At 29.7% G+C, this 13,237-nt stretch overlaps 2 protein-coding genes across 2 annotated transcripts; both read right to left on the bottom strand.

Annotated features, from left to right (window-relative positions):
- Positions 1-1,048: 1,048 nt before the first annotated feature.
- On the bottom strand, positions 1,049-3,630 carry LOC125860065 (cysteine-rich receptor-like protein kinase 42). The gene is made up of 6 exons (XM_049539963.1): positions 2,819-3,630; positions 2,550-2,669; positions 2,110-2,460; positions 1,782-2,016; positions 1,561-1,705; positions 1,049-1,467 (listed from the first exon to the last, which is right to left on the bottom strand). Exons 1-6 carry the CDS (start codon positions 3,594-3,596, stop codon positions 1,072-1,074), a joined length of 2,025 nt encoding a protein of 674 aa, XP_049395920.1. The 5' UTR covers positions 3,597-3,630; the 3' UTR covers positions 1,049-1,071.
- A 1,397-nt stretch (positions 3,631-5,027) lies between these two features.
- On the bottom strand, positions 5,028-9,816 carry LOC125857906 (homeobox protein knotted-1-like 2). Its single transcript, XM_049537561.1, has 5 exons — positions 9,586-9,816; positions 9,091-9,225; positions 8,553-8,679; positions 5,282-5,526; positions 5,028-5,186 (listed from the first exon to the last, which is right to left on the bottom strand). Exons 1-5 carry the CDS (start codon positions 9,814-9,816, stop codon positions 5,028-5,030), a joined length of 897 nt encoding a protein of 298 aa, XP_049393518.1.
- Between the last annotated feature and the right edge of the window lie 3,421 nt (positions 9,817-13,237).

Genomic DNA, 13,237 nt, shown 5'->3' with positions numbered 1-13,237 from the left:
AACATGCTTGGAATTAGGGCAACGGGTAAAATACTCCAATATAAAAATATCATCATTTTGGGCAGGTTGACTGATGCTAGCTAATATATTGTTTTACATAAAATAATACACTTTCTTCTTAAGTCGTCTCAATTTATGTGACATAGTTTGATTAGACACAAAATTTAAGAAATATGAGAATATTTTGCAACATTTCAAAGTTACCATTAAAAAGTACACCTTCAATTTGATTTTTGCCAAATAAGAATCTGCTTCTATCTTTTTTTTATGGAAATTTGGTGTTTCCTTTTTATGGCTTTTAAAGAAATATGTTGCACTACCAATTCAGCATTCATATATATTCCAAAAATAAGAGACCAATATGTCAAGTTCTTTTCAAGTTTTTAAATGGACCAATTTGGGCTACACAGACTTCCCAAATAGGCAAGGTTTTGATGGAGTAATTTGTCATGTTTTCAAATTAATACACAAATTTTCATCAGTAAATGACCTCCATATTGCAACTTATGAAATATGGGTCTTTAAATCATGGTCTAATGATCCAATTTGAGCATGAGAAAACATTAGATCATGGTCTATAATTTTATAGTTATTGAAAAAGTTAGACAACCATCTAATATTTCTCTCAGATGGTCACTCAACTTATAGTTATTATCTCAAAAAGTCATGTCTTCTTCATTCCAATTTCCTTTAATAGTGAAAGTGATTTTCTGAGATAATAACTATTAGATGCGTGGCCATATGAGCAATCAACTTTGTTTATGTCTCTTGTCACATGAAGTCAATATTAGTCTTTTGCTTCAGAGTAGCTCAACTTCTGAGACCACTTTATCAGGACAAGAAACTGTATAACATTTTCCAGTACTGGCAATGTAACATTTCCATAAACAGCTCTATCGATTCAATCTATTTCATCCTCTTGAATTGTATAGTTACAGTTACACCAACGAAAGCAATGCCGTGATTTACAAGTCATGACTCTGCTTTTAAATTTTACATATGTGCAAATAGGGTCAGTTCCAAATCATTTCATCTTTGGTTCAGAGACCTAATGGCAAGCAACCAAAATCCTCAAGCAATTTTCAAAAGTCTACTGTTTTCACACGTCAAAAAATCACCTGATTGAGAGCTAGAAATGCTAGCAAACTCAGAAGAATGAATAGAAATTCCATCTGTGGAATACCATTCTGAGCAGTGACTATCTTTAGTTATGGATGAACTGCTTGTATCTGGAGGAGCTAGTAAACTTGAGTTCTGGAATGGAGGTTGCATTGGCGTTGGAATTTCAATTTCTTCGTTTCTTAGGATTGTTACCACTTGAGACATAGATGGTCGCGAAAATCTTCTAGTTTGTGTGCATAATAGTCCTAGCTGAAGCACACGCGATGCCTCCTGTTCTTGAAAGTCACTCATCAGCCTACTGTCAATTGACTCCGTAATCTTATTCAACTTGTAATTTCTCCACACCTATTACAAGAGTTAAAAAAACACAAACTATATGACCAACTGATCGTCTAAAAGCTTAAGTTGTTACTGAATAAGGATAGTTTTGAAACTTACAGATTGTAGAACTGATCCGTTATCACTCACAAAGACGTTGCTCTTTATACAACATGCAACCTCTATGGCCACCACTCCAAATGAATAAACATCTGCTTTCTCTGTTAAACATCCTTGAAGAAGATATTCAGGAGCTAGATATCCCCTACAACAGAGTTAAATCATATTATAGACTACAAGTATTCTTGGAGAAAAACCAATTTCAAACATTGATAACTTACAACGTTCCTGCAACTCCGGTGCTGACATGAGTTTTATGGGGAGCAAAACGTCGAGCAAGTCCAAAATCAGCAATTTTTGGGACGAGTTCATCATCAACTAGAATATTACTGTTTTTAATATCTCTATGGATGATTTTTGCTTTGCTTCCTTCATGAAGATGTGCTATCCCTTCTGCTATTCCCAATATAATATCAAATCGCTCCTTCCAGCTTAAAAATTGACGTTTGTTCTTATCTTCAAGAAAAAGCAATCAAATTTTTGAATCCGTCCCTACAAAAGTATAGTAAAATACTACTACTAGTTAGATTGAACTTGTAGAGTAGTTACCGAAAAGCAATTGATCAAGGTTCCTGTTAGATACATGATCGAAAACCAGAAGACTCTCTGGTCCTTCTATGCTACATCCCAAGAGTTTCACAACATTTTTGTGCTGAATACCACTGATCAAATTGACCTCATTGAAGAACTCCTCTGCCCATTGACGCGTATTGTACAATAATCTTTTCACAGCAATATTTTTGCCATCAGGAAGAATCCCTTTATATACTGAACCAGATCCACCTTGGCCCAACTTGTTTAAAGGATCAAAACCCCCTGTTGCTTGTTCTAGCATTTCATACTTGAAATTTAGTTTCGACGTCTCAAGAGCCAGTGGAATCTTCTGAATCCTATTTGTACCTATATATATATATCGCGATAAGCAGAAGATCCATCAGAACATGAACAAACAGAAACTAATTTATGGAATTCAAGATTTGAAAGTATACCTCCTTTATCCTGAGAATATCTTCTATAGCCTAAAAAAGCTCCTAAAATAGCAAATACTCCCAAGATAGACGATAATACAATCGCTGCAATTATCCATACATTCTTACACTTTGTTGGTCCTGAAAAAAAAATTGAACACCGGACCAAATGTTAGCTAAAAAATATTTATACTAAGTAACAAATATCTCCTTCATACTTTGCTAGAAATAGACAAGCCATGGAGACAACCTAGCTCTTGCAGAAATGCAGGTAAGACTAAACACATTACCTTTATCAGCGAGGACTAGAGCTCCATCATCGAAGAATTTATTAGAAGAGTATCTCAAATAGCAACCAGCATTCATAGCTTTTCCCTCTGCAGCAGGCAAACATTTCCTTAGCATATCTCCAGCATTATTCAAACACATAGTGCATATTTCGGGTTGCAAATAATCCCAACATTGTCCTAATGCATAAATAGCAAGCAATCCACTTTTCACAATCGTTGCCCCAAATCCACCATTCACTATCGACATGCTTGTAACATTCACAATTGCACGATCAACTCTTGCAGCAAAATCCCTCTTCATGTACTGATCATTCGTTATATCCGTGGGAGCACCACAAACATAAATAGATGAATTCTTCAGTATACTCTCGTCGAAAAAATTATAATCTTCATATCTGAGAAAACAACCGTCTAGATAAACAGAGCCACCAGGAGCAGGAATACATTTTGTTAGCTTAATTTTAGCTTCTTCAAAACAGAGCTTGCAATCATCCTGAGAAAGATCATTATGGCATTTCGCCATTCCATAAATATCAGGTGCATTCGTATTCATTTCATATGTTGCAGACTTATTTTCCATTATGAAATCATGGAGAGTCTCCATAACTTGTGTAAATTTTGGTATTAAATCAACATTAGTCGCCACATTTGCTCGAGACTTGCAAGAAATATTAGCAACAGAAGTTCTAGGATCACAAAGAGACGGAGAAATCATAAATATGAAGATAATTAAAGAGATGAACGTAACATGTTCAAGGTATCTTGGTGCATAAGGCATTAAATTAAAATAAGAATTCAATTTTCTTCGTTTTATTTTTAAACAAAACGAACAGGACAAAGATTGATCCTAAGCTATTTTCCATTTGTACAATGAACAATTTGGTATTTCTGTAACAAATAAAACATATTTGTAAAGGATTGAAACATGTTATGGAAAAATATCTAAAAGTGGACTTATTTTCAATTTTCTCCACCTTTCCTTCTTCTTCTTCCTTTCTCTTTTTATTTTATGCAAACACACATGAGAATGCATAAATGTGTTGTGAAAAATTAATTTTTTTCGCAGAGGAAGAGAGAAGAAAATAACGGGACTACCCCGTTTGGGGAAAATTGAAAGTAATGTCAATGATTTTCGATTCGATTTTGTTCGAGAGTTGAGTTGAGATATTAATATAAATGGCTAGTATTAATTTTTAAGTTCCATCACAGCTTATTTGCTCTTAAGTCATAATGGTGTATGGTAATTAAATCAGTTAAGATGTTTTTTTTTAAGGATAATTTTATGCTTTTCTATTAATCTGTATCATTAAAATGTTCATTTCTATTAAGCTAAAACTATAATTAAGGATAAATCCACATTTTTAGCAGCAGATGTAGGGTGACCGTTGTTTTCATCTCGATTTTTATATACGTATTTATAGTAGAAATTTTTTATGTTTATGCTTACCTGCACCCGTTGTTACAAATAAATAGTGAGTATGAGCTTACTTACATTGTCGGTCTACAATCTAGGTGGACGAAAGAGAGGGTTGCGATAGCTGATAGGGTGACAATCAAACATAAAATTTTTCATCAACAATAATAACAAACTGGTGTAATTCCAGTCGAGAGGGAGTTGTTGGAATGATAAGCATCCTCACTTCCAACCTAAGGTTATGAGTTTGAGTCATCAAGAAGCAAAAAGGTGGAAATTTCTAGGGAGGGGTAAAAAAAACGGGTGTAATTCAAGAATATGGGTGCACCACTAAAAAAGAGTAGGAAAAAATGTGAGAAATGATATTTAAGGTAAATAACTAAACGCTCAACCAAGTGCACCATTTAGCCTTTTTGCAACACAATGCGAGCAAATAATATTGTACTACTAATTTTAGAATATATATGTACATAAAATACCTTGTTTTACTGAGAGAGCACGAGTTCACGTATGACGTATATTTAAACCCTATAAAATATTGTTTCCGACCCACTAGTAGAGTCTGGAGAAGGTAAGACATACGCTACCCTATAAAGATGTTGTTTCCAATTGATCATCGACATGTCTTCTTCTTTATCCAAACTTAAAACCGACAATGTAAACAAGCTCACATGAATGGGAATTAGATTCTAACATAAAATTTGTCAATCCTCATAATTAGAATAATTTTGTTAGAAATTAAACCACATTTATTGGTGGAAAGAGATTTAGTTTCCTATATATAGACAAAAAAAATTATTGAGAAAAATGACGACCATTTATGGTTTCCATAACAGGGAATTGCATGTTTTGTGAAGGTAATTTCCAGTGTCGTTTCCGTTGATTTATGAACCAGTTGTTAATCTGCTTTGGATCTAAACCTGTTGATTCTGCTAGCCTTACTTTCTCTCCTTCCTGCATTATATTCACCAAAATAAAAATAAAAATAAAATAAAAAAAGGTGATCAATTTGCAAAACAAATGAAATGGTTAATTAATTAATTAATTACCGTAGGATAAGGCCAATTGTAGTGAGTAGTCCACCAGTTTAGCAAAATTTGTGTTGCTTCTTTTGGTAGTTTTCCCTTGTTATAATTCTTCTTGCAAAAATCATGCTTTAAACTAGTTATATATCCACTGTACTTTTCCATTAATTTATCCTTTATTTCACTCCGTGATCTACACAATTCATCATTCTGCTGCTCATTATTAACCCCACCACCCATTGTATCACCCTCCTCCTCCGCTCCTTCTTCTTTCAAAATAAATTGAAGTATCCAACAAAAATAATTAAATTAGATTAAAATTAGCAACAAACTTCATCATTAATATATTGTTTTGTTCGTAGCAAACACAATTTGAGAGTTAAATCGTATGAACATTGACCAAACATTTTAAAATATATTTTTCATTATAATAATTACAAATGAAAGGAATGCAGCTTATAGTATTATTTTTCATATAAATTTAAAATATTGTACTAATCTAATTCAATTCAACGTTAAAGATAGTTGATTCACTTTGGTGAAATGAAATGTGATAAAAGGAAAAGTAAACGGATAAAATATAGAGTAAAGGACAAGATCAGGTTACTTATAACTCGTGACAAAGGCGTAGGTTAGTTATGTCGTTTCAGAGTCAGAGAATCAAATAGGTATGGTACACAGTCTCTATATCTTTTGGTTTTTCTTTATTGCACGAACTACTTATCTCACAAATGATCGACTCTGTTTGAACTTAAATTTTATGAGTCTATTAACTTCAATCTATAAAATGATAATACTCATTACAATATTATTATTTTTGTGCTTATAGCATTGTTATAAATAGTAGACTTAAAGTCATTTCACATTGACCATGCAACTAAAAAATTGAAAGATAAAACAAAAGACTAAATCAATAAAATAAATACATAGTACTCCTATAGACAAATGCAAGAAAAATATAAAAATCTAATAGTATATATTTTGGTATAGTAATTTGGATTTTGAGAGTCAAATTGTAAATTTTAATGGTGAATTCAAATATAAAATGATCGGTAAGTTTTTTAAATAATAAAATTTATATATTTGAGGACTTAGTAAAAAGAGTCATAAGTTACAATAATCAATATTTTTCAAAACATATAAAAAGATCATGATAAAAAATAAATTTATTTGACTAATTGAAATATGAAAAGTTTCACATAAATTGAGACAACTTAGCATGCAAGCCCCAAATAACCCCAAAGTAATTATTTTTTAAAAAAAAATTCTATCTTCTGAAACTGGATCACATCACAATAATATAAGTTTCACATATGATCTGTTAATATAATAAGCTTTTAATGTCATAAATCTGTCACTACAAATTATCTCCAACATTAATGCATGGAATAGCAGCTTTTCTAGACTGGATTATAGTACTTAAAATAACCAAAAGACCACTCTCTTAATTTCTTTTGATTAATTAAGCAACAAAAGCAAATTTAAACTAAAAGTATCTAAACATTGAGGAACGTAACTTCTTTAATTTGTGTACTAACTGAATATATAATGTATACGGCCATAACTTTTATACTATTTAATTACTCCATAAATCAGCTTAAAGTTGAGATTTAGAGACAATGATGAATCGAAGATTGAAACTATTGGATGTTTGACAAGATCATGGAGATATGTATTGGAAACTTAAACTTTTATTGTACTTCATTCTGCCACCATATCACATGCTTACTATATTTAATTAATAACCTAATATTCCTTCTAAACTAATTAATTATAAGGTTTAATTTCTCTCCATTTTACTAGTAAAGAGTCTTCAAAAATTACTTTAGATTGTTGGTTCAAATTTCAAATGTGATATTCTTGTAATTCATCCCCTTACTAATTATAATTCCTAATTTTGATATTGAGTATCATATGGAAGAGTGTGATAAAATCATATGAGAGATAAACAATATCATCTAATTTTATAAGTGAAGTTTGCCGAAAATGGAGCGTATGATACCTCATTTGAGAGACAATGTTGACAATCTACTTATGCACACTCAAAAGTCGGAGGACATACATGTCAGCTAAGATCAAATTAAAAGAAAAATTTATGCATTACCCCTATTTTTTAAAGTACTTGTGTGCTTTTCTTTCTTTTCTTTTTTGACACCGCCTATGGACTCTCACCTTTTTTGCTGACTCGAACTCACAAGAAAGTGAGGGGTTATTACCGTCCGACCAACCTTTCTCGCCAGTACCTATGTCTTCAACACGAGCTCTAAAGGGAAAAAAATCTTTTAACTTTTAGAAGAGTCAGAACTCAGACGAATCTACTGCAAATCAAACGTGGTAATTGCTTTGTTCAAACAAGGAAATGTCATGTCATTCAGAGCTAGCCTGTGAGATAGTAATTGTGTATTTTTTTACCCCATTTATGCATATAGTTCAAGGAATTAACTATCAAGTGTTCATAGAACTAAAAAGAATCTAACAAAGCTACCTTATTATATATGCAACTCATCATGTGGATAAATATTCTAGACATTACTATTTTATCTCATTGATCAAGCTAAGGTCATCAACTTATTATATTTTCTTATACCATATTCAGAATGTTTGTTCTATCTATAGTAAATCTAGGATTCACCTTCTGCATTTCACTTTTTCACCATCGCCGTTACTACTATTAGAAAGCCTGAGAACAAAAGTACAGTTATATAGAAGTATTTTGAGCAATAAGCATATTAAAGCAAAATACTTGGATTACTTCCATCTATATATTTTATTATTTTATGTGTCTTAGTTAATTTGATTTGACCTAAAGTTTAAGAATTAAAAGAACTTTTTAATCATGTACTAGCTTAGCTTAAACTAAAGGTGCATAATATACCAAACACACTCTTTGAATCTTCGTCTCCATATAGAGTCTTCAGACAATTTTCATATCTTGAACAAGTTTTTTTGAGATTGAGTTATGTTCCATTTCCTTAACACGATATTCTTCTCATGTCAATATAGTGAAATATTTGTTGCTTTTGTTACTATCTAGTATTTCTTGTACTTCTCTTTCTGGACTATTTTTTGAGCCGAGGGTGTTTTCAAAATAACTTAGGTCTGCATCTATTGTATCACCCCACGGGTTGTTGTTTTCAATGTAATGAAATACATTTTAAAATGTTGGTCAAAGTTCAAATCTCGATAAATAAAAAATATCACATAAATAGAACAGCTGGAGTATTAGGATATGTCCTGATAAGACACGATATATATATATATATATATGTATGGAGAGAAAGAGAGAGATATATACCTGAGATATTTGTTGTAGTGGAGAGATTGGTAAGTTGAGTTTGAATATCGTTAAGAAAAGTAGTTGCTTCATTGAAAGACCTTCCCAGATCCAACTTCAACTTAGCCAACACATCACAATAAGTTACCTGCGCAGTACATCAACGTTAATCACTAAAAAAGATATAAAAAAACACATCTACATTACTCTTTGATTTCACCATTACATGTTGTCTCCTTGATCACTTTGGTTATCATATTATTTATTTTTTCCATGGTTCTCTTTACCGTTGTTTTCAATATGACTTCTTCATTACTATATATGTTTGCTTTAAATACTTGATTTGTGTTATGTTTGACTTGAGCCGAAGATCTACCAAAAAAATCTCTCTATGTTTTTTTAGTAGAGGTAAAACTGCATACATACAACTACTTATGAAACTACACCAAATATATTAATATCTTGTAAACTCATATATACATATATAGATCCCATTTATATCCCCAAAACCCCTTATAACCATACAGAAAATTTAAAAGAAAAAAAGGATTAAAATTACCATGAAATCATCTAGCTCAGAATCGTCGGTGATTGGTTGATTTAAGGCTGTGCTGCAGCTACTTGATCTCCTATGAAGATCATTTTCTTGGGCAATATTGTCCAACATATTCACAATCTCAGGTGGTGCTCCCACCTACAAACATTATGGTTTAAGAATATACTTGAGTAAATAAAATCTCTCTAACCGCTTAAATTTTTATTTATGAAATCAGATAAACACACACTTTAACAATTATAATTATCAGTGAAAATTATCAAATAAGAAGGGATATAGTAATATACTAGTACTTCATTTCTTATCATCCATGCCTTAACCCTAGAAGTTGCATATCAAAACCCTAAAATCAAACCTAAATTATTATTTTTGAGGGTTTTTCTTTCCACCCCACCCATCTAAAGGATCAACGGTGTTTCAGCTTGACTCGAACCCTCAACTTATCGATTTTTCTTGTCCTTTCGGAAATGAAAAAAAAAAAAAAAAGGTTTAAGTTACCTTATGACAGTCGATGTAAGTAAGAAGAAGCTTTGGATACAACAGATGAGAAGAGATAATATTCTTTTTCTGATCTTCTTCTTGTAAATTAGAACAAGTATCAACTACTACTGAAAATACTTCCGACGACATAATGTTTCCGTCCGATCCATCGGAAAACTCCTCCGCCGCCGGCCATTCAAAATCATGATCATCGGAGTAACCACCAAATTCGTACATAATTTCCTCCATTAATCTTAATAATTTAATTCCTACTATATTTTCTTTAAATTCAAGTTATAACACAAGGTTTCTAAATTAATAACTTTTCCCTACTAAAAATAAAAGAGAAATTAATTGAGACAGAGAGGGGAGAGAAAAACTTTTGTGTATAAACAAATAAATTATAATAAGGCACTTTATTTATTTTTCTAAATGGAATATTTATATTTTACACTGTCATTGAATTTTATTGGTAAACACTCTATTCCTCTTCTATTTATATCACATTAATTGATTAGAGATAATATAAGAAATATTTTTAAAAATAAAATAAAATTGTGGTGTAAACAAATCTTAAACATGTGTATGGCTATAAATTAAGTTATTTCTAGAAAAAATAAAAAGGAAAGCATATCACATAAATTGCGACTCACGACGCAGTAGGTTAGTTAAGTATTATTATTATCATATCATCAATTGATGTTTAATTATGAAGATATTTAGGAGTACTTAATTAATCACTTAATAAGTAATATGATTGTGTAATTTTGTTTTACCTTGTCAATGCATAAATCTTATTAAATAAATTAGATCTTTCAAACTACAGCGTGTTTTTATTTATTTATTTTTTAAAAAAATATGTTTTAATTGAGTACTTGAAAGATCTTTCTATTCAAATTAAAAAAAAACTTTTATGCAACTTTTCAAATACCTATATATTATGTAAATAAGTTTACCACTTCAAAATATATTTCATTTATAATTTGAGATATATTAGGAAAAATCTTGTTGATTGACATAATTTGAGAGCTTAAGCAGTATTAGTGATGAAAATTAAATGGAGTACATGCAAGTGAAGGAAAATGGCTATATTCTAACGTTTCCTCTGGTATTTTAATCCTCCTTTGTTTGCGGGATAGGATGAAATAATATCATGGTATAATAAAATTTAATCATATTACTTCTTCTTTGTCTTTTGAAAGATGTATAATATAATTTAATATATCAAAAACAAAATAGGATAACTTATCCATTTGTAATGTATACAATATATATTCATGAAAATAACACCAAAAAGATAAAATTACTCGTCTTTTTCGTAAAAGTCTAGGAAGGTGAATCATCTAATTAAGGGTGTAATTGTATATTCATTGTTTGTTTGATTTGAAATATAAATAATAAATTATTTTAAATATCAAACCTTAATGCAATTAATCAAACGCCTAACAAAAAATGATCAACGTATAGCTAATCTATGCATTGGTTCCGTTTCTCACTTAAGAAAAAATAACAGAACGCAAACAATCATCAAATATTGAATATTATTATATGACGTATTTGAACATATGACTACGAGTGACGACTGTTTGATTTTTAAGCCATATATACACATAGTCATATTTAGAATATATGACTACGCCAAACGTGTATATATATATATATATATATATAGATTTAATTATTTTATTTTTTATGTATGTATAGTGAATATTGAATTTCATTGACTTATTTATATATTAATTACTTCATATTTTAAATCTTGAATTTCATTGGTACTCTTTTTCAACCTATGTATAACTTATGCTTGCATTAGTTATACATTCTATTGTGTATTAAAGTGTGTATTGCTAATACCATGGATTTCTAGGTATTAACAATGCAATGATTTTAATGCATGCATTAACTCAATTAAAGACCCAATTGTCCTTCAATACCTTTTTTATATCTTTTTCATCATAATAGTGAAAGGTATCTTTGTAAATAATTGTTTTAATGCAATGCATTATATTTTTAATCCATCAAACCAAACAATGCATAAAAATAATCTATGTATAATTAATGCAAGCATAACTAATACATGCACTGTTAATGTAAACATTACTAATACACTTTATTTAGCATTATTTTTATACACTCTACCAAACACACCCTTTAGAGTTCAAATATATCATATATATCATCCTACATTCAAGAAATATGCTATAAACAGCTCTCAAATCATAAATAATATTTAAGAAAGAAAAATCAAGAGATAAACAAATATGTATTCACCAACATTCATCGATAAAATCGTTATTTTATCATAATTTTATATGTAATTTACGATATCACTTAAATTTCATTGCAAATAATTCCTTCCAGGTACTTTGTTTAATGCTTCTTTCCCCGATTTTAAGCATCACTTTTGATGTTCCTAAATGAACTTTACCATTCTTTAATTTTATAGTGGGAACACTTTTTCTAACCCCGTTTCCCATTGTGGGAGCACTTTATATATATATAAAGTCAATTATATTATGAATATATTAATTTATGTTCACTATACAAATATATATAATTCTTCTATTACTTTTTATTATTATGTTTTGCCTCCTTTATATATCAAATGTTTAATATCATGTCTTTTAATCACCTCTTTCGTGATCTTATATCATGTTTATGATTATTTTTATGTCTTTATATAATATTATAATTAGAGGTATAAAAAAATTATATTGTCAAACATTTGAAAGAAATAATTAAGAAAATTTCTACTCTCTTACTTCTTTTTATTTCTTTATTATTTTTGCTCTCATCTTTTGATATGTAATACTAACTCTTTTAGATTGATTTTACTAACAAGTTAAGAGTAAAAGTAATGTGACATCTTCTATAATATGAAATTCTCTTTATTTTAAGAAATTTTAAAAAATATGCACCCAAAACCTATTTTGCACCCATATTGTAGTTTATAATTCATTGCTTGTGTTTGCATAGTCGATTTTATTTTTATCAATATGGGTACACTCTTGTACAATACATATTTTGCACCCATATACTTTCTTTGTTTGTATTGTTTAGATTTAGATTTAGTGCTTGTACGGAAACAAATGTGTAATTATTAAGTTGAATAACCACTAAAACAGTAATTACACAACATGGTGATTACAAAACATACTAGTTAGCTGCAATTCTCTTACAAAAAAAATATATTTGGTTACACATATATAATTACATAATTAATTTTTAATAAAAGTTAGTAATTATCAAATATCAACTAAACAAATTTATAGGAAAAGATTAACTAGTACTATTTCTAAAAACTCTTCACCACTTTCTTCCAACCAAGAAAATTAAGACAACTTTTAACAGTTAGTATTTCTTCTCTCCTATTTTATGTGAAACATTTTATTCCTAGTCTGTCCCAAAAGGAATATTATCTTATTATTAGAAATAATTTAATTTTAAAAAAATTATTTTATTTTTAATAAAATAATTTACAATCACACGAATATTTAAAAATTATTTTAGATCATAAATTTTAAGTAGGCATTTGGACATGCGGTTTCATATCGCGATATGAAATCATGAGATGAAATCAATGTTTGGACATGTGATTTCAAGCTGAGAAATTCCAAATTCTCCAAAAAGCATGATTTGAGAATTTCAAATCATGATTTGAAAATTTTCA

The sequence above is a fragment of the Solanum stenotomum genome, chromosome 3 (genome assembly GCF_019186545.1).
Source record: "Solanum stenotomum isolate F172 chromosome 3, ASM1918654v1, whole genome shotgun sequence".
NCBI lineage: Eukaryota > Viridiplantae > Streptophyta > Magnoliopsida > Solanales > Solanaceae > Solanum > Solanum stenotomum.
This window is presented reverse-complemented; position numbering and strand designations above follow the sequence as displayed.